Source organism: Phasianus colchicus, chromosome 22 (genome assembly GCF_987193195.1).
Source record: "Phasianus colchicus chromosome 22, bPhaCol1.hap1.1, whole genome shotgun sequence".
Lineage (NCBI taxonomy): Eukaryota > Metazoa > Chordata > Aves > Galliformes > Phasianidae > Phasianus > Phasianus colchicus.
Genome location: NC_143457.1, coordinates 1,174,799 through 1,197,726, shown reverse-complemented (window position 1 = coordinate 1,197,726; position 22,928 = coordinate 1,174,799). Strand labels below are relative to the sequence as shown.

General features: G+C 44.6%; 1 protein-coding gene across 3 annotated transcripts; it reads right to left on the bottom strand.

The window, feature by feature from the left end:
- Positions 1 to 1,023: 1,023 nt before the first annotated feature.
- CDC42 (cell division cycle 42) lies at positions 1,024 to 22,106 on the bottom strand. Of its 3 annotated transcripts, none has more exons than XM_031607954.2 (6): positions 21,964 to 22,105; positions 14,152 to 14,293; positions 10,143 to 10,215; positions 8,314 to 8,423; positions 8,000 to 8,197; positions 1,024 to 2,437 (listed from the first exon to the last, which is right to left on the bottom strand). In XM_031607954.2, exons 2-6 carry the CDS (start codon positions 14,254 to 14,256, stop codon positions 2,348 to 2,350), a joined length of 576 nt encoding a protein of 191 aa, XP_031463814.1. In that variant the 5' UTR covers positions 14,257 to 14,293; positions 21,964 to 22,105; the 3' UTR covers positions 1,024 to 2,347. The 3 variants fall into 3 exon arrangements, with proteins under 3 accessions (XP_031463814.1, XP_031463816.1, XP_031463817.1); XM_031607956.2 differs by having other exon boundaries at positions 21,891 to 21,970; XM_031607957.2 differs by lacking the exon at positions 1,024 to 2,437 and adding an exon at positions 3,076 to 3,930 and having other exon boundaries at positions 21,964 to 22,106.
- Positions 22,107 to 22,928: the final 822 nt, after the last annotated feature.

Genomic DNA, 22,928 nt, shown 5'->3' with positions numbered 1-22,928 from the left:
TTGGTTAACCAAACGGACCTGGACGAAAGGTCACTGCCAGAAAATACTTGCAGAAGACTCAGCTACAGGCAATTTCTGTGTAAGTTTGTATCCAATACAGAAGAGGCTTGGCAGGGTAAGCCTGCTACTTGAAACCAAAAGCCCTAAAGGATTCTCCTTCCATTTCAGAGGAAATCCCCTGCTTAATTTCATGCAAGGAGTCCTTTGGTCATCAGACTGGCTGCTGACTTTAGACATGAACTAGATTTAGCAAGGAGAAGAGTAGGAGCCCATTTGTGCCTGCTGCCACCAGCACTCAGCTGTGAGCACTGCACACACCCAGCTGTGCTTCCAACTGCAAGGCAAACACATACAGCCAGGTGCCCCCAGAGCAACTGAAAATCAAAATGCAAAGCAGAACAGCAGCACTAATTGACGGAAAGTTACAAGTTCACCTTTTACACTGAGCTTTAGATTACAGTACCCACAAGTCAGTTCCTTAAAATAAAAACAGCCTTTAATGAAACCCTTTGGAATGTGTTTTAGTAATTAACACAAGTTACACAGTGACACTGCAAGACCTCCTCTCTCTTCAGAATACACCTACAGGCACAACAGATGCTGTGCGTGTTGGAGCAGGAGGTAAGCATCGCATCACTTGCTCCTGTCTGAACGTTTGATCTGCCCAAGAACAGGGAGCAACAGGAAACTCTGACAGAATACTCTCCAAACAGAGGAGGGGAGAGACTAGCAACATCCCAAAAGCTACTTTTAATATTGGGAACATGTACATCACCCCCCTCAGCTAAGAACCACAGTCTCCCTTCAGATTTTGGTATGATGGCAATGATTATGTCACAAATCACAGCAACCTCAACAGAATTTAGGCCAGCAGCATAGATGACAGAAAACAGGATCTAACAGAATTAGGTATTAAGGAAAAGCCCATATTAACTTGCAAGTTCACAAAGGATAAAAGCCATACATTTTCAAGTCCTCCACATTCAAGAGAAAGACTAAAGAAATAACTACCCGCAGGCAGGCTTGTGAAGATATTTTATGTTTAATACATCTGAAAAGAATGCATATACAAAGAACTTAGACATGAAAAAGCATTGGTTCAACACTAATGAGTTGACAAGAAATTGGAGTTTGGGAAGATGGAGAAGATTCCCTAAGTCTTTTCCCTAAAAGAAAAACAATTTAACTTGCAAGCCAAAATGTGGTTTTTGGTAAAGTCCCTACAAATACTGCTGTCCACGCAAAGATCCTGCACACAATCCTTGTTGGGCTGGAACCCATCTTACAGCTTCAAGGTTACTTAAAATGGAGAAAAAGGGGATTCCCTCAACTGGTCCCTGCATGGTGCCATGCTGAACACTAGGAAACCCTCCCCACAGTTCCTTCCTACTGACAGCTCTGTCTTTCAACCTCTCCTTGAAGGATGCCAAACCTTTGTAGGGAGATGCACCACCAGGGCCAGCTCTCATTCCAATACATGCCAGGTTCTTTCAGTGCATCCAAACAGCAGTGGATGTGCTGATCACTAGAAGCATTTCCTCAAATAAGAAAGGATTGGCAAAAAGATGGGCTTGTTAAAAGCCAACTGAATCAGTTGGGCACGCTTTAAAAGGTGCAGTTATTTCTTCATCACGTGACCAAAAGCTCATGAAGTGACTGACAAGTTAGTTTCCAAGTCTGATGGTGCATCCAGGGAAAAGGATTCTTCTGTTCCTAAAACTTTATAACTTAGAGGACGGGGCAGAAATTTATGACTTGCACAGTGGGAAGCCAGGAGGAGAGAGAGAGATACAAGGCAACTTCAGAGGAAATGCAGATACATTTTCTACACTCCTCCTTAGAGGAGCACCAGCTTGGGACATCTTACTTTCCTGTATTTGTCTTTAGTATGAAAGGCTGTTCACACACGGGCTGCTGGCTGGCTGCAGAACAGCCCTAGGAGTTCCTGAAACCAGAACTAAGTCTCGCCAGACCGGCAGAAGGGGCAAGGCTTCAGTAAAACAGCCTAGAATTAGTCTGTTACAGAAAAAAGTCATGACAAGCATGCCTGGATTTTAAACAAAAAATTAGAAACAGTAAACAAAATAAAAAACTAGTACTGATCAGTGTTTTCTGATACTACGTAATTACTCAAAATTAACTAGTTTAACTGAATTGAGGGGACACTGGGGAATAAACACTAACATTCTCATCTCACACAGGGATCGTGTGGGGGAGATGGGAGTGCAGGGTATTTGTCATTATTGCAAAAAACAAATTTTAAAATTTGTATCTTTAGTTTGATTTAAACATTGCTTTTAGTATGACATCAAACACCAGCTTTGCAGAAGGGGCTGTGGAGGGACGTTCATAGCAGCACACACCTGCGAGTCTTCTTCGGCTCCGGAGGCTCCAGGGCAGCCAATATCGCCTCATCAAATACATTCTTTAGGCCTTTCTGAAAAGGGGCAAAGAGAGAAAGGGGCAGTCTCATTTTTGAGTTCACACAAACAAAAGCAAGGAGAGTCAGGTGGCAGACAAACCCCTCCAGTGAAGGATCCCAATCTGACACCCAGACCCCCCACGTCTCCTTTGCTCAGCAAGGGTCTGCCGCAGCTGCACTGCTGCTGTCAGCAGTTCCTTATCACAGCATCTGATCTGCTGAACACGAGCACAGTGCTTAAAAAATAGACCAGTACACTCCACAAGAAGCAAACACACGTACCGAAGTCATTTCCTTAAGGCAGTTTTTTATGATTAGTTGGGCAGTGACACATCTCACATGCTAACAACAAAGCAGAAAGTGCTGCATTTGAATGGAAGAGCTCTATTGGAGCACGCCGAGCACAGCAGGGCAGACACCGGTGTGTCAAGGGGAGAAGAGGAGACAAGGCAAGCATGCAATGATCAAACTGGTCCAGGACACGCTCAGGGCAGGATTCTGGCCCCACAAACCCGTGGTTAGAAGCAGGCAGGTAGAGCCCAGAAGCTGTGCATGGTATCAGAGTCGAAATGGGAGGAGTACAAAGCAGGGACACTGCACAGGTGTTAAACTGAAGCCAGGAAGAGCAAATCAGAATAAAGCTTCATCAGTCATTTATACAAACAACCGCAGTTTTTAATTTCAAAGTTTAAAGAAACTACAATTGACGTTATTCTCCTTAAAACAATAAAAATCAGAAGCGTAAGAGTAAGAAGCAGCTTTACATCTTACAGTAACAGGGTTTAAGAATCTATTACTGAAACGTTCTATTGTGTTAGTGAAAGCAAGAGAGTTTTAACAGTTCATAAAGCAGTAGCAAATACATTGATATTTCCTTCCCAAGGACTTACAAATACTCCACTACAGCACAGACAGCCAAAGCAATTGCAACAAAAACATCTCACTGCACAAAGGAGAACCAGAAATTCCTTCACATTACAGCATCACTTGCAGATCACCGTTCCATGTACTTTTGTCATGCAATTACATTTAACAAGAGTCACAAGTAGAAACTGAAAACACGCAACGCTTCTTCCAGCTGCATTCAGGAAGATCAAACATCATGTCTTATTCTTTCAATCTTTTTCTTATAGAGGAATGATGTAATCAGATCCTTTCCCCCAACAGCCTGAATTATAAAGCTACCCACATCTGGCAACCCAAGCAGCAGAGAGTTAAGCGAGTCCAGTTCACGTTCCATGGTCACAATGTTTTACTAAAGATTTTAAGTACTGTCATCAGTCCAAGAGCTAATACAGACGTTGCTCTAAAATGGTAAGCAGACAACAGCTTTCAATAGAGGTGGCTTTATTCGTTTTTAACCAGGTTTCTACAGTAGTGGGACAGAGGAAGCAGCAGCAAGAGGGGAAGGAGAAAGTTTAGAATATACAGCACTTCCTTTTGGGCTGAGTTTCCGGAGGCTCGAGGGCAGCTAGGATAGCCTCATCAAACACATTCTTCAGACCTCTCTACAAGACAGAGGGGAGGAGAAAAAACAGCAGCCAGGTTAGAGGATTAGAGAAAAACAAGCAGATACAAAGAGCATTCAGGATAAGAGCAGGCTGAATTCACACAGGCAGTAACAAGATTTACTTTGCAAAAAACAAAGTAGATCCCAGGAAGAAATCTCCTTTAGACAACCCAGAAGCAAAAAGAGAGAGACAGAACATGTGACAGACCACCAAGTTAAACAACATGAACACCCAAAAGGGCAGAGGCACAAACACAGCAGCAGTTGGCAAAGCCACGTGAGGAAGGAGCTGCTCAAAAACTTGCGTTCTCCCCAAAGTGCTGAAAATACACTTGGTGAGATCAGAGGGGAACAAACACACAGGAGAACTGTGTGCCCCACCGAGTGCACCTCCATTGGCAGTGACCTACTGTAAGTGGCCATGGCAGGTGCATGGATTCACTGCTCCCACCTACAGCTGCAGCCAGATCAGAGCAAAGGCTCCACATCATTCTGCTTTGTGAATTCAGCCCTGAATAACTGAAGAACTCCAGACAGCAGGGAAAACACAATCTGGGATTGAAGCGGTACCTCTCTAAGTAAGCCACTGTCATCTTCAGACACTGGCTACTCAGTCACATACAAAGTGATGCAATACCTTACCTAACAGCCAGCTACAGGAACAATGCGTTTCAGTTATTCAGTTAGTTATTAAAGCAAGTATAACCATTCAAGTCAAAGGAAAACAGACTCTATGTTAGGACTGGAGTAACCGATATCCAGCACTACACAAGCAGTCAGAGCTCTAAGAGGTCTGCAGGGATTGCATCAGAGCACAAAGCATGCCTTGCAGTTACTGTAAGCACAACAAGACCACCACAGTACATCAGCACTCCCACACAGCTCTGCCAAGTTACACGTGAACACCAGAAGTGAAACCTGGCTCAGTTTATGCTAACTGGACTCGCCTAAATCTACTGTCACCAGTACAACCTTTGTAACTTCTGAAGAACTGCTTTATGTCAGCCAAAGAAGAACAGAAAAGCTTCAATTACTTCCTGCAGACATTTGTGGCATTTGTAAATATATATTTTTTTAAACATCATTCAAACAAGAGGTTAGTTCAGACACATCCCTTTCAGCAAGTCTTTTACTGGAGCACTTACACAGGAGGTCTCTAAGACAATTCCATCTGGAAGCATTTATGTCCAAGTTACATGCAAGCTTATTAATTTACTTTTATTAAGTATATGTACAATTCTGTACATTTTCTCCAACGTGTTTTAAGAGTTGCAAGCTACACTCAAAAAAAGTTAGAGACTTCAAATTGATGTCTAAATGCAGCCAGAGTACTAGTTAGATTTTCCCTCTGAGGATAAGGCTATAGTACAGACCCAATTATGTAACAAAGAACCCAAAAGAGCAAGAGTTGAGAAGATAACACTTTTTTTTTTTATTTACTACTCTTGGACTCCTCCTTTGCTTTCCTAGTACAGAAAAACAGGGATAAATGATAACAAAAAAGGGTAAAATTACTGTGAGAACTGGACTGGAGACAGAAGCCTGGATGACAGAAGAATGGGCACATGAAAGGAGCTGTGTTGGGTCTGACCAGCCCACAGGCCTTGACACTCTGGTTGAAGCAGCACCACTCTGGACTGCAGCAGAGAGCCAGCTGGGCTCTGGCTCTCTTTATCCCCACTTCCTCATGGGAAATTTAAGGGCCCTCACAAATCTGTTTTTGTCAAAACCATCAGCTGTGCTCAAGCCTAGCACCAGAAAAAAGGAACAAAATTCAAAGTGTTCCCTTGTGCTCAGTAGCCACATAGAGCTACAGGAAGCTACTCGGAGACTTAAGGATGACAGAAGCAACAACAGATTTTATTCGCAAGTCCGTCACCCTGCCCTAAAAAGGAAGTGTTATCTACTTCTGACAGTGGTGTTTGGCTATTATTTTGTAGGAAAAAGGCTGAAGGCATCAGTACTGACCTACTTCAGTGCTTTCATCACAAAAAAAACACTATACCTAAAGAAAAAATGTTGGAGAGGGAGGGAAGCCAGTTCACTCTTTTCCACTGCAGAGTCATCCAGACTCACGATGGTGCAGATACTCTGCCTTTACAGAACAGAGTCAAACTCAGCCTCTTAGGGTTCACATATTGTGTTCAGAACATCTGACTGTTCCACACAGACAAGTGAAATCTTAAATCCTGGGGAAAACAAAAATAATAGCTCTGTAATTTTATGATTATTTACTACTCTTGTGAAGTCATTTGCAAGTTAGTGGGAAGGCAGAAAACCTCAGACAGCTGAGATGAAGTGTGGCGATGGATGCCAAGGTAAAGAGATAACTGGAATTACCCAGCTGAACCTAGCTTCACTTGAAACCAACTACTACAGCACTGCCTTGCAGGTAGGAAAACAATCCTCCAGGCTACAACAGCCAGCTACCCTCTGTGCTCAGCAAGCCACCAGCTACATCTCTGCTGGAAACTTCAAACATCCCCCCTTTGCAGACATCTACATTTCTGTTTGGCAGCTATTACCAACAGGCTGAGTAAGAGATGTTTTGCAGGGAAGGTCAATGACAAATGAAGTAAAAAGAGCAGAGCAGAAGGCTGACTAATCTTTCAGGTGAAAAAGCCTCAGAATCATCCTATCAGATTATTCCCAACTTCTGAGACCACTACTGGGTATACAGCCACTAGAGTGCTCTGGAGGAAATTCAGGCTGAGCTTCCAAGTGCATAAAACTGTTCTCTGCAACTGATACACTTAATTTATCTGGAAATTAAAAGAAGAGGTAAAAAATTAAATTGTTATATCAGCCCTTCTAATAATTTCAGGTGCTTCCATGTAATTTGAACAGATTGAACAAGGCAAACATAAAGATCCAGAGGAAAGGGCAAAAAATCCATTTCACCAACAAGTATGTTCCACAGTCTAGCCAGCAGCAGCATTCAGATTGTGCAACTGACATCACGTATAGCAGGATGCCTTGCCACAATACTTCCAGGGCAGTGTCCCACACATCCCCTCAGAAGGCTGTTCTCAGTTTGGGAAAAAAAAAAAAAAAAGCTTCAGGATGCCAAATGGAAAAGCCACTGTGCAACCTGGGCAGAAGGTGCAAGGGAAGCAGAACTTCAGGCTTGGAAGCTCAGCAACAAAGCTTTGTGCTCAAGATACAATAGATCAGTGTAACAAAATGACAAAGAATGACAAGCTTGAATCTGTGCACCTCTGGTTTGTGTACATCAAGTAGGTACTAATTCTTCACAGAGGAGCATTAAATAAACTGCTAAGAGTTGTAATATATCGTGCAGGAGTGGACACAAAAGATTATGTTCCCAGGGCATCCAAAGACAAAGTAGATCCCAGCTAGCCAGCCAACACTTAACCACTCTCCACACACTAACTTAAGGGGAAAAGACTGCCAGGTTTTGGTGCCTCAAGTCAGCAATTTCAGTTGTTTTTAGACTCATTTTCACACATTAGTTCACAGCACAGCCACGTTTGTATCTTAAGAACTATATGATTAGTATTCTCTGTTTCAACAGAACTTCCATCTTAAGGCATACAAAGGAAACAGATCACCATAGACTAGGTGGGGAGAAGAGAAAGGAAGCTCTAAAAAGGAAGAGAAAGAAGCTCTCAATTAGGAAGGCTTCTATTCATAGAAGGAACAAAACTTACTTCACTAAGACAGAAACTGAGATCTTTTTTTTTCCTTTGACTGCTCTCTTCAGTTGTGAACTGCATCCTAATCCACTTACTGTCTGTAACATGCCTTCTAAGTTTTAGATAACTACTTTGCTCCAACACAAAAGCAAACCCAGCAAGCAAATCCTTCACCTCCCCTCTCCACTTGTGCCTAAATCTTCACAGGCTGATTCGCTTTGTACCACTGCCAGCTCCTCGTGCCTGAGAACAACAGGACAGAGAAAGCTACTGTGTCAACAGGAGAAATGAAGCTCACATCCTTTCACATTCATTCCGAGCTGTTTTTCTCCTGTAATTGAAAAATATATGTGTGTATATATATATATATGAAATACAAACAAGCAGAAATGGTCAAAGACCAACTCTTACCTGCGTAAGCGCAGAGCACTCCACGTATTTAACAGCCTTCAGGTCCCGGGCCAGTTTTTCGGCTGTCTCTGGAGTTATGGGCTTCTGCTTGTTCTTGGCAAGTTTTTCAATTGTTGAGGGATCATCTCTTAGATCAATTTGAGTCCCGACAAGCAGGAAAGGAGTCTTTGGACAATGGTGAGTAATTTCAGGTACCCACTAAGGAGAGAAGATACAGCATTTATTAATGACCACCTAGTCAAGATTAACACTTTAGATATTACTGAAATCACAGCAGCAGCCCCTTCTCAGAACTCAGGCAGAGTTGAACCAACCTTTTCTTTCACATTTTCAAATGAAGAAGGAGATACCACTGAAAAACAGACCAGAAATACATCTGTCTGTGGATAGCTGAGGGGTCGTAATCTATCATAATCTTCCTGACCTATAGGGGAAAAAATTAACACAGTATTAGAGGTAGACAGCAAAATATTGCCTTTTACAGGTTGTCAGAATACACATTCCAACACAAAAGCATTATTGTGAGTAGTTCTAACTCTTAAGCAAATACACTGAATCCAAACATTCAGAGAGCCTAGTATTCAGATACAGAATTCATTCAGTTGCTATGTAACAACAAGCTGCTTAAAGTCACAAGAGAGAAAGGAAGGTCAGCAGTGTGCCCTAATAAATTCTTTTTAGGTCAAGCAGCCTCAGACTGCAGAATGTAAATCTAGCTTTAAGTCAGGTCTTCTGCACCTACTCTAGCCATAAAATACATTTTGACATCAAATTTCATTAACATGCAGAAACTAAAGTTTCAGAAGCAATTTTGCTCCCCAGGAGATCCCAATTCACACTTGAAAACATTTAGGGAAGTGTTCTTTGAACAGTAAGAGAAGAATGCTGCTGTTACAGGTGTGGGAGTAACAAGGCTGCCTAGCAGCCATCCCCTAAAAATATACACAGGGCAGGCTGTGCTTCAAAGGAAGCCAAGCTGTTCCCTTTTGGTCTGCACAACAGACAGCAGCAGTCCCTGCAGCACACCACTAGCACTGACCCACTAAACTCTGCAGCAGCTCATTTTTAGCCCTGCTCAATTCAGTACCACTCTTTTACAGAGCAAAGCAAGGCTTCCATTTAAGGAGCTGCCAACCAGCTGAGAAACATTTGTTCAAAAAACACTCAGATTTCAACTGAGTCTCATGTTTATCATACAGGACAAAGACCTCAGAGACCTTAAAGGAACTGACCACACCTGGGACATCTCAGTGTAAGATCTGTAGTTTGAAGATGGAGACCTGAACAGCTTGTGACAGCTACCGTACTTCTCTGGACACACATGGGAGCCAAGCACAGACCAAAACAATTTGTTGCAATTAAAAGTACCCCCCAAAAAGCTATCTTCACAGTAGAAAGTTTTTACAATACATCAGTCATTACTATGGGTTTTATTCATTTAAGTTATGTAGCTTGCACTAGTAGCTGCAGTTTATTAAGAAGATGGGTGACCCCCAAACCAGCAGCCCTTTAATTTCACAAGCTTGGCTCCAAAAGGAAAGCTTTTATTTTCCCAAGTACATCAAGCTATATGCCCTAAGTCATTTGGCTTCTTCTCCACAGAGCATCTTATCCAAGAACTATGGAGTTTGTAATAACATACAAACCACGCTTCTGAGAACAATGTGAAGAGTAATTAAAGCCATAGCACTTAACTGGAGGACAAGATCACATCAGTAATTAATAAAACACTAACAATGCATCAGTAAGAATACAGCTGGAAAGAGTCACTTTAAGTTCTACCAAGGCAATTTTAGGCAATACTTTACCAGCCAAGTTCTCTGACAAACAATAGTTTGCAATATCAGAAGTTGTGTACTGCTCTGCTATTATTACATGCTGGGGACTGGACAAGTCCTGGGTAAGCTTCTACCCACTCTTGTTAAGTTCTCATGCTTGCTAATAAACACAGATAGCTGTGTAATCACTGTACGTTACTCAGCCATTAACTAAATACAGTCTAATAACAATGAACAAAGAAACCTGCAGACTCTTCCCTTTCACAGAAGAGCCAACTTCTGCTTCTTCTGATATACCTTTATGGTCAACATCATTTCAGCTAAATCTAGGGCAGTTACAATGACACGAGCACTCAATTTCTCACCTGCAGTATCAAAGAGGCCTAGAGTGTAAGGCTCTCCTCCAATCATCACCGTTACAGCATAGTTATCAAAAACCTGTTCAGGAAAAAAAACATTTAAGAGCAGGTCAGTATGCTATCTTTCAAACCATCACACTACTTACCATGTTGAGCCCCCTCTGATTTATACAAGATTCATCTCAGCAGGACAGAATCCATCATGCTTCCTGCACTGTCAGTGAGGCTGTTAACAGGATGATTCCATTTGTGATATGGATGCAAGAGTTATTTCCACACTTTCTCTAAAGTAAAGGCACACCAGATACACTGCTGCATCTAATACCATAAAAGCCACTGAACAAAACACCTGTAACAGCTCTTGCCTGTAACTGAGAAGATCAAGCCACAGCATCTGTGTAGTAGCTGGCACAACAGTTCCGTCCACAAGGTCACAAGCACGCACTGCATCAAGTGTTTCACCCAGCAAATTGTTTACAACACAGCTGATCACATGCTCCTACCCAAAGCCTTTTTCTTTTAAACCTGCAAACTCATTAAGGAGTATACTGCTGGAGGTCAACATTAATTTCAATGACTATTTCATCTTCAGAACCAGAAAAAAACGTTTCAGAAGCTATCTTCATCAAAAGCTTTTCCCCATTGGAAAAAAAAAGCTGTCTCTGCACATTGTGCTGCAAGTGACCTATCTGAGCAAGGATATGAAAGCTTCATAGCCGTCAACACAACAATCAAGTCTGAGCAGCTTCCACAGCTGAACTGCAGCATTAAAGCAGGTCACAGTGAACTCAGCAGCTTTCCACAGAAGCGATGGAAGGAGGAACGCTGAGAAATGAGCTGTCACACACATATTCACAAGGTTTCATTACAAGCTTAGGCCCTTGAACAATTTCCACTAAGATATGGCACTAAGACTAGCAATACAGCACTTCAAAGCTGAACTTTGATGAGTTCAGATCCGTCTCCTCTCCAGCCAACTGCTCTGGTTAAAGCAATACCTGCCACTACATTGATTTTTCCAACTTGTTACAACCCACTGTGACCCAGAAGGAAGTTATACATCCCCAGAACCATCAACTGGAACTGGAAGTTTCCCTCTCAAACAGTTATGGCTTAGCCTTCAGGATTTAAGGACTGCAAGAGACTTCAACATTCACATCCATTACCAGCAGCCCAATCCTTTGACACACTACCCTGATTTTGCTGTACTGCACCCTCCTGTGAGCATCCAGCCACAGGGTAAGACCTTCAGGGTGTGAAAGAAGGCTGCAGGCATCTCACAGGCACATTCCATATGCAACGACCACTACTTCAACACTCCAAAGTACAAATGATCCAAAGGATCAGAAAGTGGTATGCTCCTCACTGGAGGTCAGAGCACCGATTCTTTGAGATGTCAGAGGATTATTACAAGCTTAAAATCCCAAAGATATTCCTTAATCAGCACTCCTGCTCTGGCCTTCTACTATTCCCTCATCTTTACCCAGTGAACAGAGAGTTTAAGTTGCAGCTGCCCCTTAGGAGGATTAGCATACTTAGCTTTTTACACTTGGTTTTTGTTTTTAAAAGTACAGCTAGAATTGAGAAAGTCTGTGGGTCCAGCACTGGAGAGGCCAAGGTTACAAGGCCAGCTCCTCATGACAAGCTTGCAAACAGATCTAGCACAACCACCATTTCATTCTCAACTGTGCTAAACAGCCTAAAACCCAGAGCAGCAACAGTCCAACAAGAAGTTTCAGTTCCTGCTGGTACCAGACAGCCCTCTACAGCAGGAAGCTCAAGCTTCCATGTTACAGAACTCACACCATCTACCATTCCCCAGACACTGATGGTGCCACTGCACGCACAAGATCCTTGCTGCCTTTTTTGAAATGGGAATGATGTCAAAAATATGCATGCGATAAACTCCATACCAGCACAAAATCCATATCCCCCTGGGAAATACCCTTGAGAAAGAAAAGCAAAACAGAATCAACTGAAAGATCCTATCAGACTGAACCAGCAGCTGCAGAGTGCAGGTACAGCCAAGCAGGGCAACAGCACACACAGCTTATATCAGAGCCTTCAGTAGCTACATGTGCAGAACAGATCAGTTTGAAACCAGACTCAGACTTACAGGAGCACCCTCACCTGCTACTAATTGCTCTGTGCCCTGTATCACAAGGCTCTGCCTTCACTTTAGAACAATACTACCTGTTACATTTCTTTTCCTGTTCATTACTACAAGCATTAGCCAGAATATCAGACCTTACTTACCAGTTCTCAGAGTCTGAAAGAAGCCTTTAAGCCAGAGTTAGCAACAGGCCTGTGATATTCTCTGAGATTCTCAAGACAAGGTTCAGGAGTAAATACAATTTCAGAAGCATGGGATAGCTTTAAAAAAGTATCACAACTGAGCCTTAGCACATCGTGAACACACTTAAATGACACAACTTGATTTCTTTGAGTAGCTTTTCCACATTGCCTATGACCAGGGGTTTATAGATGATACTACCATCTGCAGGACAGCAGACTTGAAATGTGTACTTTGAAACCTCACAAGTTTAAGATTGAAACATTTTTGAATGTAATAAATGGTAACTTCACTGGGGATAAATATAGAAGTTCCAGGCTCACTGCTGAAACTCACTGACCACTTTAATTTTGTCTTGACCATAAAGACTAGCTTAAATAGGGCAAGCAGACTTCCATAGGCTCTGTGTAGCATGTGGTTATCCTAGAAACAACATAGCAGGTTTCTCTGCACCACTCGACAGCAGTAAAGTGCAGATTCAAACACAACCAGTCCCCTGCTAGTCCTTAACAGGAGGATCTCTGCAAAAGGCTGTGCCTAGATACAGCACTCAGGCTGGTCACTGCATCCAGGCTTGGGGATACTTGCACCACTTCCTTTTCAGCACCAAATCCACAACTAAGCTCACAAAAAAAAAAAAAAATCAATCCTGTTCCAAGGAAGCCTCAAGTTTAGCAAGCTGAAAAGTCTTCAGAGAATGGTCAGAGACAGCAACTATCACAGAAACTTCCTGCAGCTTCTCTGTCACAAAAATGATTTTTTCCCCTTTGGCTTGGTGGGTTCCTTTTTTTGTTTGCTTTTACACAAAGTATTTGCTGTTTTGAAAGAGGCGTCATGAAGAACCCAGCATCTCAAAGGAGTTCTGTTAAGTTGCTTTGTAACAGCAGAAAAGCCCAATGACCCTAAAAACAAACTGAACATCCCACTGTCAGCATGCTAATCCTACATAGGCAGTATTAGAGCAACACTTCTCTATCAGAAAAATAGATATGGAGGGGCCACGCAGTCAGACCGTTCTAACCTCGATCTTGAGACAAGCCAAGGGATTTGATATCTCAGAAGACTGACACTGTAAGACTCAAAAAGGTTATGACAAGCATTACATGAAGACAGAAATAGAAGGAATACATACAAAGCTGTTAAATATCCGTATGCACAACTGCAATGAGACTGAACACTCTAGATTCAAACAAGACTTCAGTTAAACATGAGTAACCACACACTCTGCAGTACACTGCACGATCTCTCAAAGCAGCAAAGCAAAAAATCAGCATCAAAAACAGTAACTGTGGTCAGTAACCATCCTAGCAGCATGAAGTACTATTTTCCCTAAAAGTAAAGACGTGGCTACAACAGAGCTCAGCAAGCTGGACATAAGGAGTTCCTGCTACCTGCCCTCCACTTTGCACTTTTAGCAACTGCAGATATCTGATTCACAAAATCCAGCCAGTGGCCACCAACAAACCGCAGCCAACACCCTACAAAGGGCTCAAACAGCAGGAACTGACTGCACACAGGGAAAGAATCCCAGCACCACCAGGTGATAGCAAGGATCAGTAGCAGCAGCATAACACACTCGCATTACTTTTCCACGGTGTATTAGCCTGCAACAAGCTGAAGATACAGATCTTAAGGTGTTCATGCCAGACAACTTCTTTTGAAAGGAAACTCATGTTGCACAACCCGCCGTGCCCCAAGAACTGGAGCCATTCTCACACTCACCGTTGGTACGTATTCCGATGGAAATTTATTTGTTGTGTAAGAAATTAAGAGACAGGTTTTACCAACAGCACCATCACCCACAACTACACACTTAATCGTCTGCATAGCTGAAGTCTGCTACAGTATCAACTCCAACGTGAACCTGAAAGGAAAAAAGAAAAAAAGAGATTTAGGTTTTTCATTCCCCCTGGATTGCAGTATGTGTCATTAGATAGCTTCAGCTGGAGCACAAGCCACTAACAGGATGTGCTAGGATCTGACAGGAAGGTATTCTTACACGAAGTAGTTGATGCAATCACACCATTGCACACAGAGGACGTTCATTTTCATATATGCAAATTCTTCCAAATAGCTAGCCTTTGCCAAATACCAGCTAAGGCTAAGTTTGGCACAGTCACTTCTCACATTGGGAAGAATCGGGTAAGGTAAGTCACTCTAAAATACAACATATTTTTTGCCTGATTACCTAGAGCTGGGCAGAAAAGGTCTCTATGCCTTTCAGTCTATTTCTGATGCACAAAAGCACCTAGCCTTACATGCACTGAAAAATAGAAGTACGAACTTGGGTCTCGATAGCTGCTAAGTAACATATCTCCCAAGAGATCTTACCAAGGAAATACAGCAGCATGAGCTCTGAAAATAGTTTGCAGGATAAAAATAAGCAGGTACAGATAGAAGCATGTACTGTTTTTTTCAAAGGCGAGCTCTGTAATCTTCATGTTACAGCTGCCACTTCACCTGTGCCTTCATCCCCACTCAGAAGTGGCTAACAGAACAGAGGAGTTCAGCAGGGCACCCATTTCTAAGGGAATCCATTACTCTCCAGATGCTACAGAGCCACGATGCAGCAAACTATATCAGTGCTGCTCCTGTACAGATTTGAGCACTGTAACTAAACGGGTACTTTCCACCAATACTTCCTCCAAACCTCAGGTGGCTACCTCCAGAGCCGTCCTTCATTAAGCTATTGCTCTAACGAGTAAAATTACCAAGCCTTCAGTCATGTTACTATATAAGAGTATGAAATCCTAACCCCAGCAAGCCTAATGGCAAAGCTGCCAATACTTTCAAACATTTCCATATTATTTACACAAACAGCAAGGATTTGCTTACAGAGATATCCTCCACCAGGGTGTGGGATACAAGAACCTCGGGGCTGCAGCCTCAACACATCATTCTGCCTTGTGCACTGAGATCAACTCCATCAACATAATGACTGCACATGAAAATGGCACCAGTTCAACACAAAACACAGCTGAAAACAAGGTCCTGGTTAGGGAGCTGGGATGTACTATCCTGGAATCCACTCTTCCACAGGAAAATATATGAAGATGTATGCATCAAGTTGTGATGTGAAAAACAAATAGTCCAGCGTGAGATAGGCCTGCAGAATAATTCATCCCCAGAGGGAATGCTAACGAAGGGAGGAAAAATTATAAAGTTTGTTTCCTCCTCACAAAGCGCCCATTAACAGCAAGTCTACATACAGGGCACCCAGCAGGACAAGATAGTAGTTTTGAATACCAGAGGGAATTGAAACAGGAGTGGAAAGCACTGAAGTCATCCCAGTCTACTTACTGTACTCAAACTGAGACATATAATTATGAGCCTTGCAGTTGGGTCTAGAGAAGAAAGCTGATAAAGTCCAGAAATATAATGCAATTTGAGTTAGTTCTGCTCAATAAGGCTTTTTTCAAACCTGAATTCATTTATTTCTTCAAATCTTTGTATTCTAATCAAAGGAAGAAAGAAAAAAAGCATTTCAGTAAAGCACACGTTAAGTGACTGCACGTCTAATAGCTGTTCAGTTTTATCCCATCCAACATGCAATTTCAAAAGGGGATCTCACAGAACTCAAGAATATCCCAGGAAACGGGATTTCTGGGAAGTGAGGATTACAAAGCCTGGTACATTTTGTCAAATTAATCAGTGGCCCCAGTGCAGACCCAAACAGCCCACATGTCAGAGTTTTGTTTAAAAGCTTGGTTACACTTTCATGAAAGACAAGTGATCTCCCTTTGGAATTACCCCCTAGAAGCAGCTAGTAAATGCAAGCGTTAGGATGAAGAATTAACTGAACCACCAAAGAGGGATTATATGTCCACACCAAGGAAAATGTGAAGTTTCACACATTCTCAGTGCAGGCCTGAACACACACCAGAAGACACTGCAGATCACGAAAGGCTGAAGAAATCCTACATGAGGTGCCTATGGCAGCCTCCCATGCACAGGGCACCCACTGACAGCCTCAGCCCTTCTCAGGAAAGCCTCCTTCCCCCACTCTAACAGCAAGCACCTGAAGTGCAGCATCACTGACTGAAGCATCAGTGAGATGCTGTCAATCTTCACATACACTCAGTGCTCCCTACTGAAATGAGAAGCACAAACCATCTTGCCTTCACTCTCTCCATACAAGCTGTTTAATTGCTATAGAAGCCGCAAGTCCTCCAGCTCGTTAAGATTCCTTTTATTCTTAACCTACTGATGTCTGTTTGCAGGTTAAAACGCGTACCTTCTTCTAAGGCTAAGGAAGCTATGCTGTCAAATCTGTCTGCACATCCTGTACAAGCTTCCTGTCAAGCCATAGCAGCACCACGGCTTCCTCTTCACACAGCACTGAAGCTGCTGCCATTTCATCACCCACCGGCTAACGCAGCTTGCTGCAAGCTGCCAGCTGACAGCCAAGAACCATTTTGTGATGCTCCTCAGCGTGCACCACTGACACACAAACCTAAGCTCACCCAGCCTGCCACAGTGAGAAGTCTCCCAGATCAGGGGTATCAAAGCAATGTAATCAGCTACTAGGAGGTTTTCCTCACCAGAGAGGAAAAACCAGAGTACTAAATGGAGAAGATCCTAATTGCATGCCTGTTATAAACCCAGCCCAGCAAACACCATCCCAGAAATGACCATACAACACACCGCTTCTCTGTGCGGATAACAAACCACTGTCAACAGTCATCAAAAGACCTCAGAGCCCTCAGTGTTCCCTCTGTTCCGAGTACATGGTGCAAAACAGACTGAGGGCTAAACTCCAGAAATCAGAACTGATCTGAAGAGCGGCATTACCACGGCCAGCATCTTCCTCTGTATGTGAACTGCAGCCATTCCCTGGAGCAAACTAAAGTTTCCAGACCAATGTCCATCTTTCAGCTTCCCAGGAGCCTTCTTCATGGAGCAGAAGCAGCTGAGAAGTGACAGATGCGCCACTTCATGAAATCAAAAGGCTTTATTACACTCTAAACCACTTGGTGCCAAGGTCAGCTGCCCACCTTGCCCATAGATGGATCACTACAGGCACACAACGTATCCCAAATGTTCAAGCTGAGTTTATGGTTTGGGGGTTTAATTTCCCAAACACAGCTCAAAAAACAGTCTGACAAAATAAAAACCAGCACACAGCTGCACTCCTTCAAAACACAGCAAGTGCTCAAGTTTAAGGCAAAACATTACAGAACAGGAGGGACTGACTTAAGAAACAATCCTGTATCACAACAACTTGAAACTACTACATCCTCTGAGGACTTTTTGGAGCTGCCACTAACAGTTCAGCCAGCCCTTAAAACCCAGCCTCAAAACTTACACTCTGTGAGGTGCTACTGTTTGTTTTAAACAGAAGTTGTTTCCACAGCCAAAAGAGCCGCTGCACTACAAAGTGCTATCAAGGCAACCACAAGAATTCTGGTGGAAATCCAACCCCCACCATCACCCAGAGGCTTGGTCAGAAGTTCCCAATGTGCAGTGAAGTAACTGGAGGTGCCACCTCCCACCTGCCCACACCTAAGAGATGGAAATGCTCCAGCAGAACCATCCAGAGACACGGGACCACCAGCACAGATGGAGCAGCACTGTGACACCCAGGCCAATGCTGATCATGCAGTATCTGTTATTAGGGAACCATGTGCTCAACACAGAGGCAATAGGAGATCCCAGATACATACTTCAAGTCTGCCCCTTGACAAAGCCTATCTACCTCAAAGTCTCTGTGGTTTTGAAGTAACTTTTTTTCTGGACAAGTTACTATGAACTACCAAGGGGGAAGCTCAAGGTGTCACCTCAAAATGCAGCTCTTGGAGATTAACTGATATTTTCTATGCTCAATGCAACTTTCTGTAAGAACTGACAGCTACCCCACACTGCTTCACAAGGGCTCGTCACAACAAGCTGATGAAGACGTACACAAGATAGGAAGCGAATACAGTTGAGTGGGAGAATTTTAGAAGTCTGAAGTTAAACTACTACCAGCATTAACACCTTTCAAGTTCTACTACTTAAAAGGAAAAAATAAAAGACATTCAACAGCCATGCCACTGCACAGCCCTAAATTCAAAACAAGCCTGGTCAAGCAGAGCATGACTCAGTGGGCACGGCACAGCAAGGCTTCCGTCTGCTCACTGCAGCCTGCCCCACTTGGACCTCAAAGCAACCACCTTCACGTGAACTCAACAGAAGGAGGCAGAGGATGTCATCCTGTATTAAACCCTGAGAAATACAGGTGCTTATATTAAGTCCTTGTTTTTAGTCTTGAATTTTTACTCTCCACTAACTCTCAAAGCCCACAGACAGCTATTCAACCCTACTGTGCAATGAGATTTTGTTCAGTGCTTTTATACAATGTAAAGCACATCTATGTGTATTTGCTGAGCTTCACGCTGCTAACAGTTAAAGATGCAAGCTGTACCTCTGCTCCTGTCTGCATAACTAACGACTCATCACTGGGCACACCAGCCCCCATGCTCAACTCCCCTCCCTATAGCCAGATACATTTAACAGTGCTACAGCTGACACTGACAGCAGCACAATTGCTTTGGTGAGCATTTCTGCATAAGGGCAGCCACCCTGCATGCACATCAGCTGCACTGCTCAGCGAATGGTTCAGTTGCTGGTGCTCCATGCATACAAACTGCCCCAACACTGTCTGCAGGAAGCAGTGTGCTTATCTCAGGCCTATCAACAAGACTGCTGAGGACTGAAGAGATGATGCTTTGCTGAGAATAACATTACAGAAGAGACTTCTCATTGATGCTCATCTCCCTTGGCGTTCCTAAGAAAAGTAGCTGAAGCCAGAGGTAAAGTGACAAAGGTTGCCCCGCACTCAGCAAACGAGGAGCTAACTGACATGGCTGGTGCCAGCCTCACATTCTTCCTTTTCACGAGAGAGGAAGATGCTGGGAATTATGCCTTACCATTCAGAAAAAAATGGGGTAAATCTGCAGCAAAACAACTTAAAAACAGAAAGTCATTTTTAAAAGTTTTTCCCCACAGAAACTCAATGCTTTCATCTCACATTAGTGGGAAAGGAACTACCATCAGAACCCAGGGACACACACTGTCTTAATGCAATTTCTGTCACTTCTTTCATCTTCTGGTCACTTTGGCCACTTACCTTCATGCAGACAGAAGGGTGCTGTTATATGTTAAATCCTTAAAATACCATGTTACATGTATTCCAGCACAATGGGGTGACAGGAGAAATGGCAAAAGCCTACAACGCACTAAGTGTGTAAAGAGAGCACCTGCTAGAGTACTAGAAACCCATATCTCTTCCACTGAATGCACTAGCACCTCCCATCTTAGTTGGTTTTTTTTTCCTCAGAAAGTGAGCATCAAGTGTGAGGATAATTCCACCCCCTACAATTCCTCCTGAAGGGCAATCACAGTAGAAACTTGGATGGCTGCAATTCATCATCAAGCCTATGGGCAGAGTCAAAGCTGGGCTGGCCACAGCAAGCAGGCAGAGGACTGAGGGGGCTGAAGTGTGCAAGTCTGTAAGTGACTTAAAAGCTGTGAGCACTCAGTGTGAAACAGATAACCAAAACTGCAGTAATGCATGTTCAGTGTATCGGACTAGTTCTCTGAAGCAAAGCTGGAACCCAACTACATCAATGTGCTGTATTAACTTTGAAGCCTGCAGTGCGACAGATAACTTCCAAAAAGATTTCAATTAAGATGTCCCAGCTGCCTGTGCTGGTAAGACTTGGAAACATATTTCAGTACAACAATTGCATTTCAACTAGAAGGAGCTTCTTATCGGGATTAGCAAACATTGTGCTGCACTCAGCACCAACTTATCATATTTTCAATGGGAAAGCAAAAGCACAGTTACACTCTCATCAGGAAAATCCCTACAAGTTTCAGTTGGGCTCCATTTCCATTTACCAGCCATCTTTCCAGTGAAAAAAACACTTCCACTGTTCTTAAGTATCTAAAGACACTTCTAGTACTTCAGGGCCTTCAGAACTTTTCTGTTTAACAATAAAGACACAACAAATTTCCACCTGGCCATCAGTCCTCAGCAAACAATTCCAAAGCAGGATATATAATGAACTGAAAGCATCAGGCACAGCTCATGAACAGCCAAGTTCAAAGCACACAAATCTAATGATTTAAATTTCTGTCTAAGACATGCTGGCAAACTGCAAACGTGTTTTATCCTGCATCACAGCCGTTTTTATTCCTCACCAAGCCTTAAAAATGCTTTTCCTCCTTATTACTGAAGCATATAAGCAGTAAACACACTGAACAAGGAATCATTTCACAATTAATAATATATTGATTCAAGTCTTACGCGTGTCTGCATTACCTGCTTCAGATGAATATTTGCCTACGCTGTCTGCCCCATCATCTTACAACAACAAACACTCGTTTACAAGCCAAAACAACACATTTTCCAGTTAGAGACACCTGAATACAAAGGCTATCTAAACTTGTTTCTGTGCAAGAATATCTTGCTAACCAGCAGAGCCAAGCTCCAAGTGCTTTACTGCCTTACTCCAACCAGTAACACTAGAAGCTTAACCCGGGTTTTAATTACTCTTCTAAAAAAAGGCAGTTTGGGGTGCTCCAATTTAACATTTTGAATAAAGCCAGCGAGGCCCTCTTTCTCTAGGGGAAAAGAAACACAAACGGATACAATCACAGATGCTCAGACCGAACTACTTTTGCCTACACATCTATCACAGCCTCCCACCCAGGCCTTGCCTTCGTGGTGCTCAGTCAGATGACGGGAGCAGAGCAGTGCTGGCAGATGGGGGCAGGCACCATTCTCAGCTCTGCCAAGCACAGGTTTCACAGCCACCTGGGCACAGCGTCCCGTTGTTGCCACCAGCTTCCAAGCTCCACCCGCTTGCAAGCAGAACGGTTATGGAAGGGGCATTAAAACACGCCGTTCTTATCTTCAAAAACGAAAGAGAAACGCCCATCCACAGCAACCCCCCAAAGAACCAACGGGACGGCGGATGACCCAGCAGCACCTGGGCGAGACAAAAGCCGGGGAGCGCCTCCCAGCTTTCTCGGGAGGAGGAGGAGAGGGAAGGAAGCGTTTCGCGGTGCCTAAAGCGAAGCCCGCACCCGCGCCGCGGAACCGCATCGGAGCTGGGCGTCGCTCCCGGAAGAAGCGGAGGCCCAACCTGCGGCACCCGACCTCCGCCTTCCCCTCCTCCCTCGGGCGGCCGGGCGGCACCGCGGGGCTCGCAGCCGGAGGCCCGCCGCTTCCTGCCGAGTGAGGCCAGGCCGGCCCCCAGCCGCGGCGCTGGGAGCGGAGCGCAGAGCAGGCCGGGCCGAGCCGAGCCGGGCCGGGCAGGCCGCGCTGCCCCATCCGCACACACAGCTCGCACGCACAGCTCGGCCCCGCTCTGCGCCAACAGCCCCGGCCCAGCGGCGGTGAGGCCCCGCACGCACACAGCGCAGCCCCACGGAGCGCTGCTCGCACACGGCCGGCTCCGAGCCCGCTCGCCTACCGGTCCGCCCTCCCCTCCGCGCTGCGGACGCGCGGTTCCCAGCCTCCCGCCCCGCTCCGGCGCTGCCGCTCACCTCAGAGTCTCCGCCGGGCGTTGGCGGCTCGCTGCGGGGTCTCCTCGGCTTCAGGCGCAGGGGCACGCTGTCGGTGACGTCATCACGCAGCGCTGGGCGTGGCGCGCTGTTGGTGACGTCATCGCGCAGGAACGCGGGTGCAGTGGGGCCGTTTGGGCTGGAAAGGGGCGCTGGCATCACGCAGCGCCACCAGTGCTAAACGTCGTCCTCAGTGCCGTGCCACGCATCCCTTAAGCACCCCAGGGCTGGGGACTCCCCTGAGCAGCTTGACTGACACCACTAAACGAGCCAATGCAAGGGAAAATACACCGGGCCTGATGTTAAACATGCTTCACAAAACTAGGTAATGCTAAGCAAATCATCCTCCATCTACTCCAGAAGCCTGGTGTATCATTATCTAAGGCAGCGTGGGGCCCTTCCCAGTATAACACTGTGAAACTGGATTCAAGAGGAGGGCAATGTGTGGTCATGGAGAGGATGACTGCTTACTTCATCTGTGAGGGTCCTGAGACCCCCGCACCAAACCACTGAGCAGGGAGGTGGGACCCTACGTTATACTGTATCATGGAATGGCCTGGGTTGAAAAGGACCACAGTGCTCATCCAGTTCCAACCCCCTGCTATGGGTCACCAACCAGCAGACCAGTTTGCCCAGAGCCACATCCAGCCTGGCCTTGAATGCCTCCAGGGATGGGGCATCCACAGCCTCCTTGGGCAACCTGTTCCAGTGTGCCACAGAATCACAGAATGGTTTGGGTTGGAAGGGACCTCAAGGATCACCAAGCTCCAGTCCCCTGGCACACGCAGGGCCATCAACCTCCACGTTTAATACCAGCCCAGGCTGCCCAGAGCCCCATCCAGTCTGGCCTTGAACATCTCTAGGGATGGACGGGGCACCCACAGCCTCTCTGGGCAGCTGTTCCAGCACCTCACCACTCTCTGTAAACAATTTCCCACTGACATCCA

Coding starts and splice junctions, on each gene's coding strand:
- CDC42 (XM_031607957.2), bottom strand. CDS start 14,256: ATGCAGACGATTAAGTGTGTAGTTGTGGGTGATGGTGCTGTTGGTAAA. Junction 10,216..14,151: donor CATCGGAATACGTACCAACG/GTGAGTGTGAGA, acceptor TTTCCTGAACAG/GTTTTTGATAACTATGCTGT. Junction 8,198..8,313: donor TTGAAAATGTGAAAGAAAAG/GTTGGTTCAACT, acceptor TTCTCTCCTTAG/TGGGTACCTGAAATTACTCA.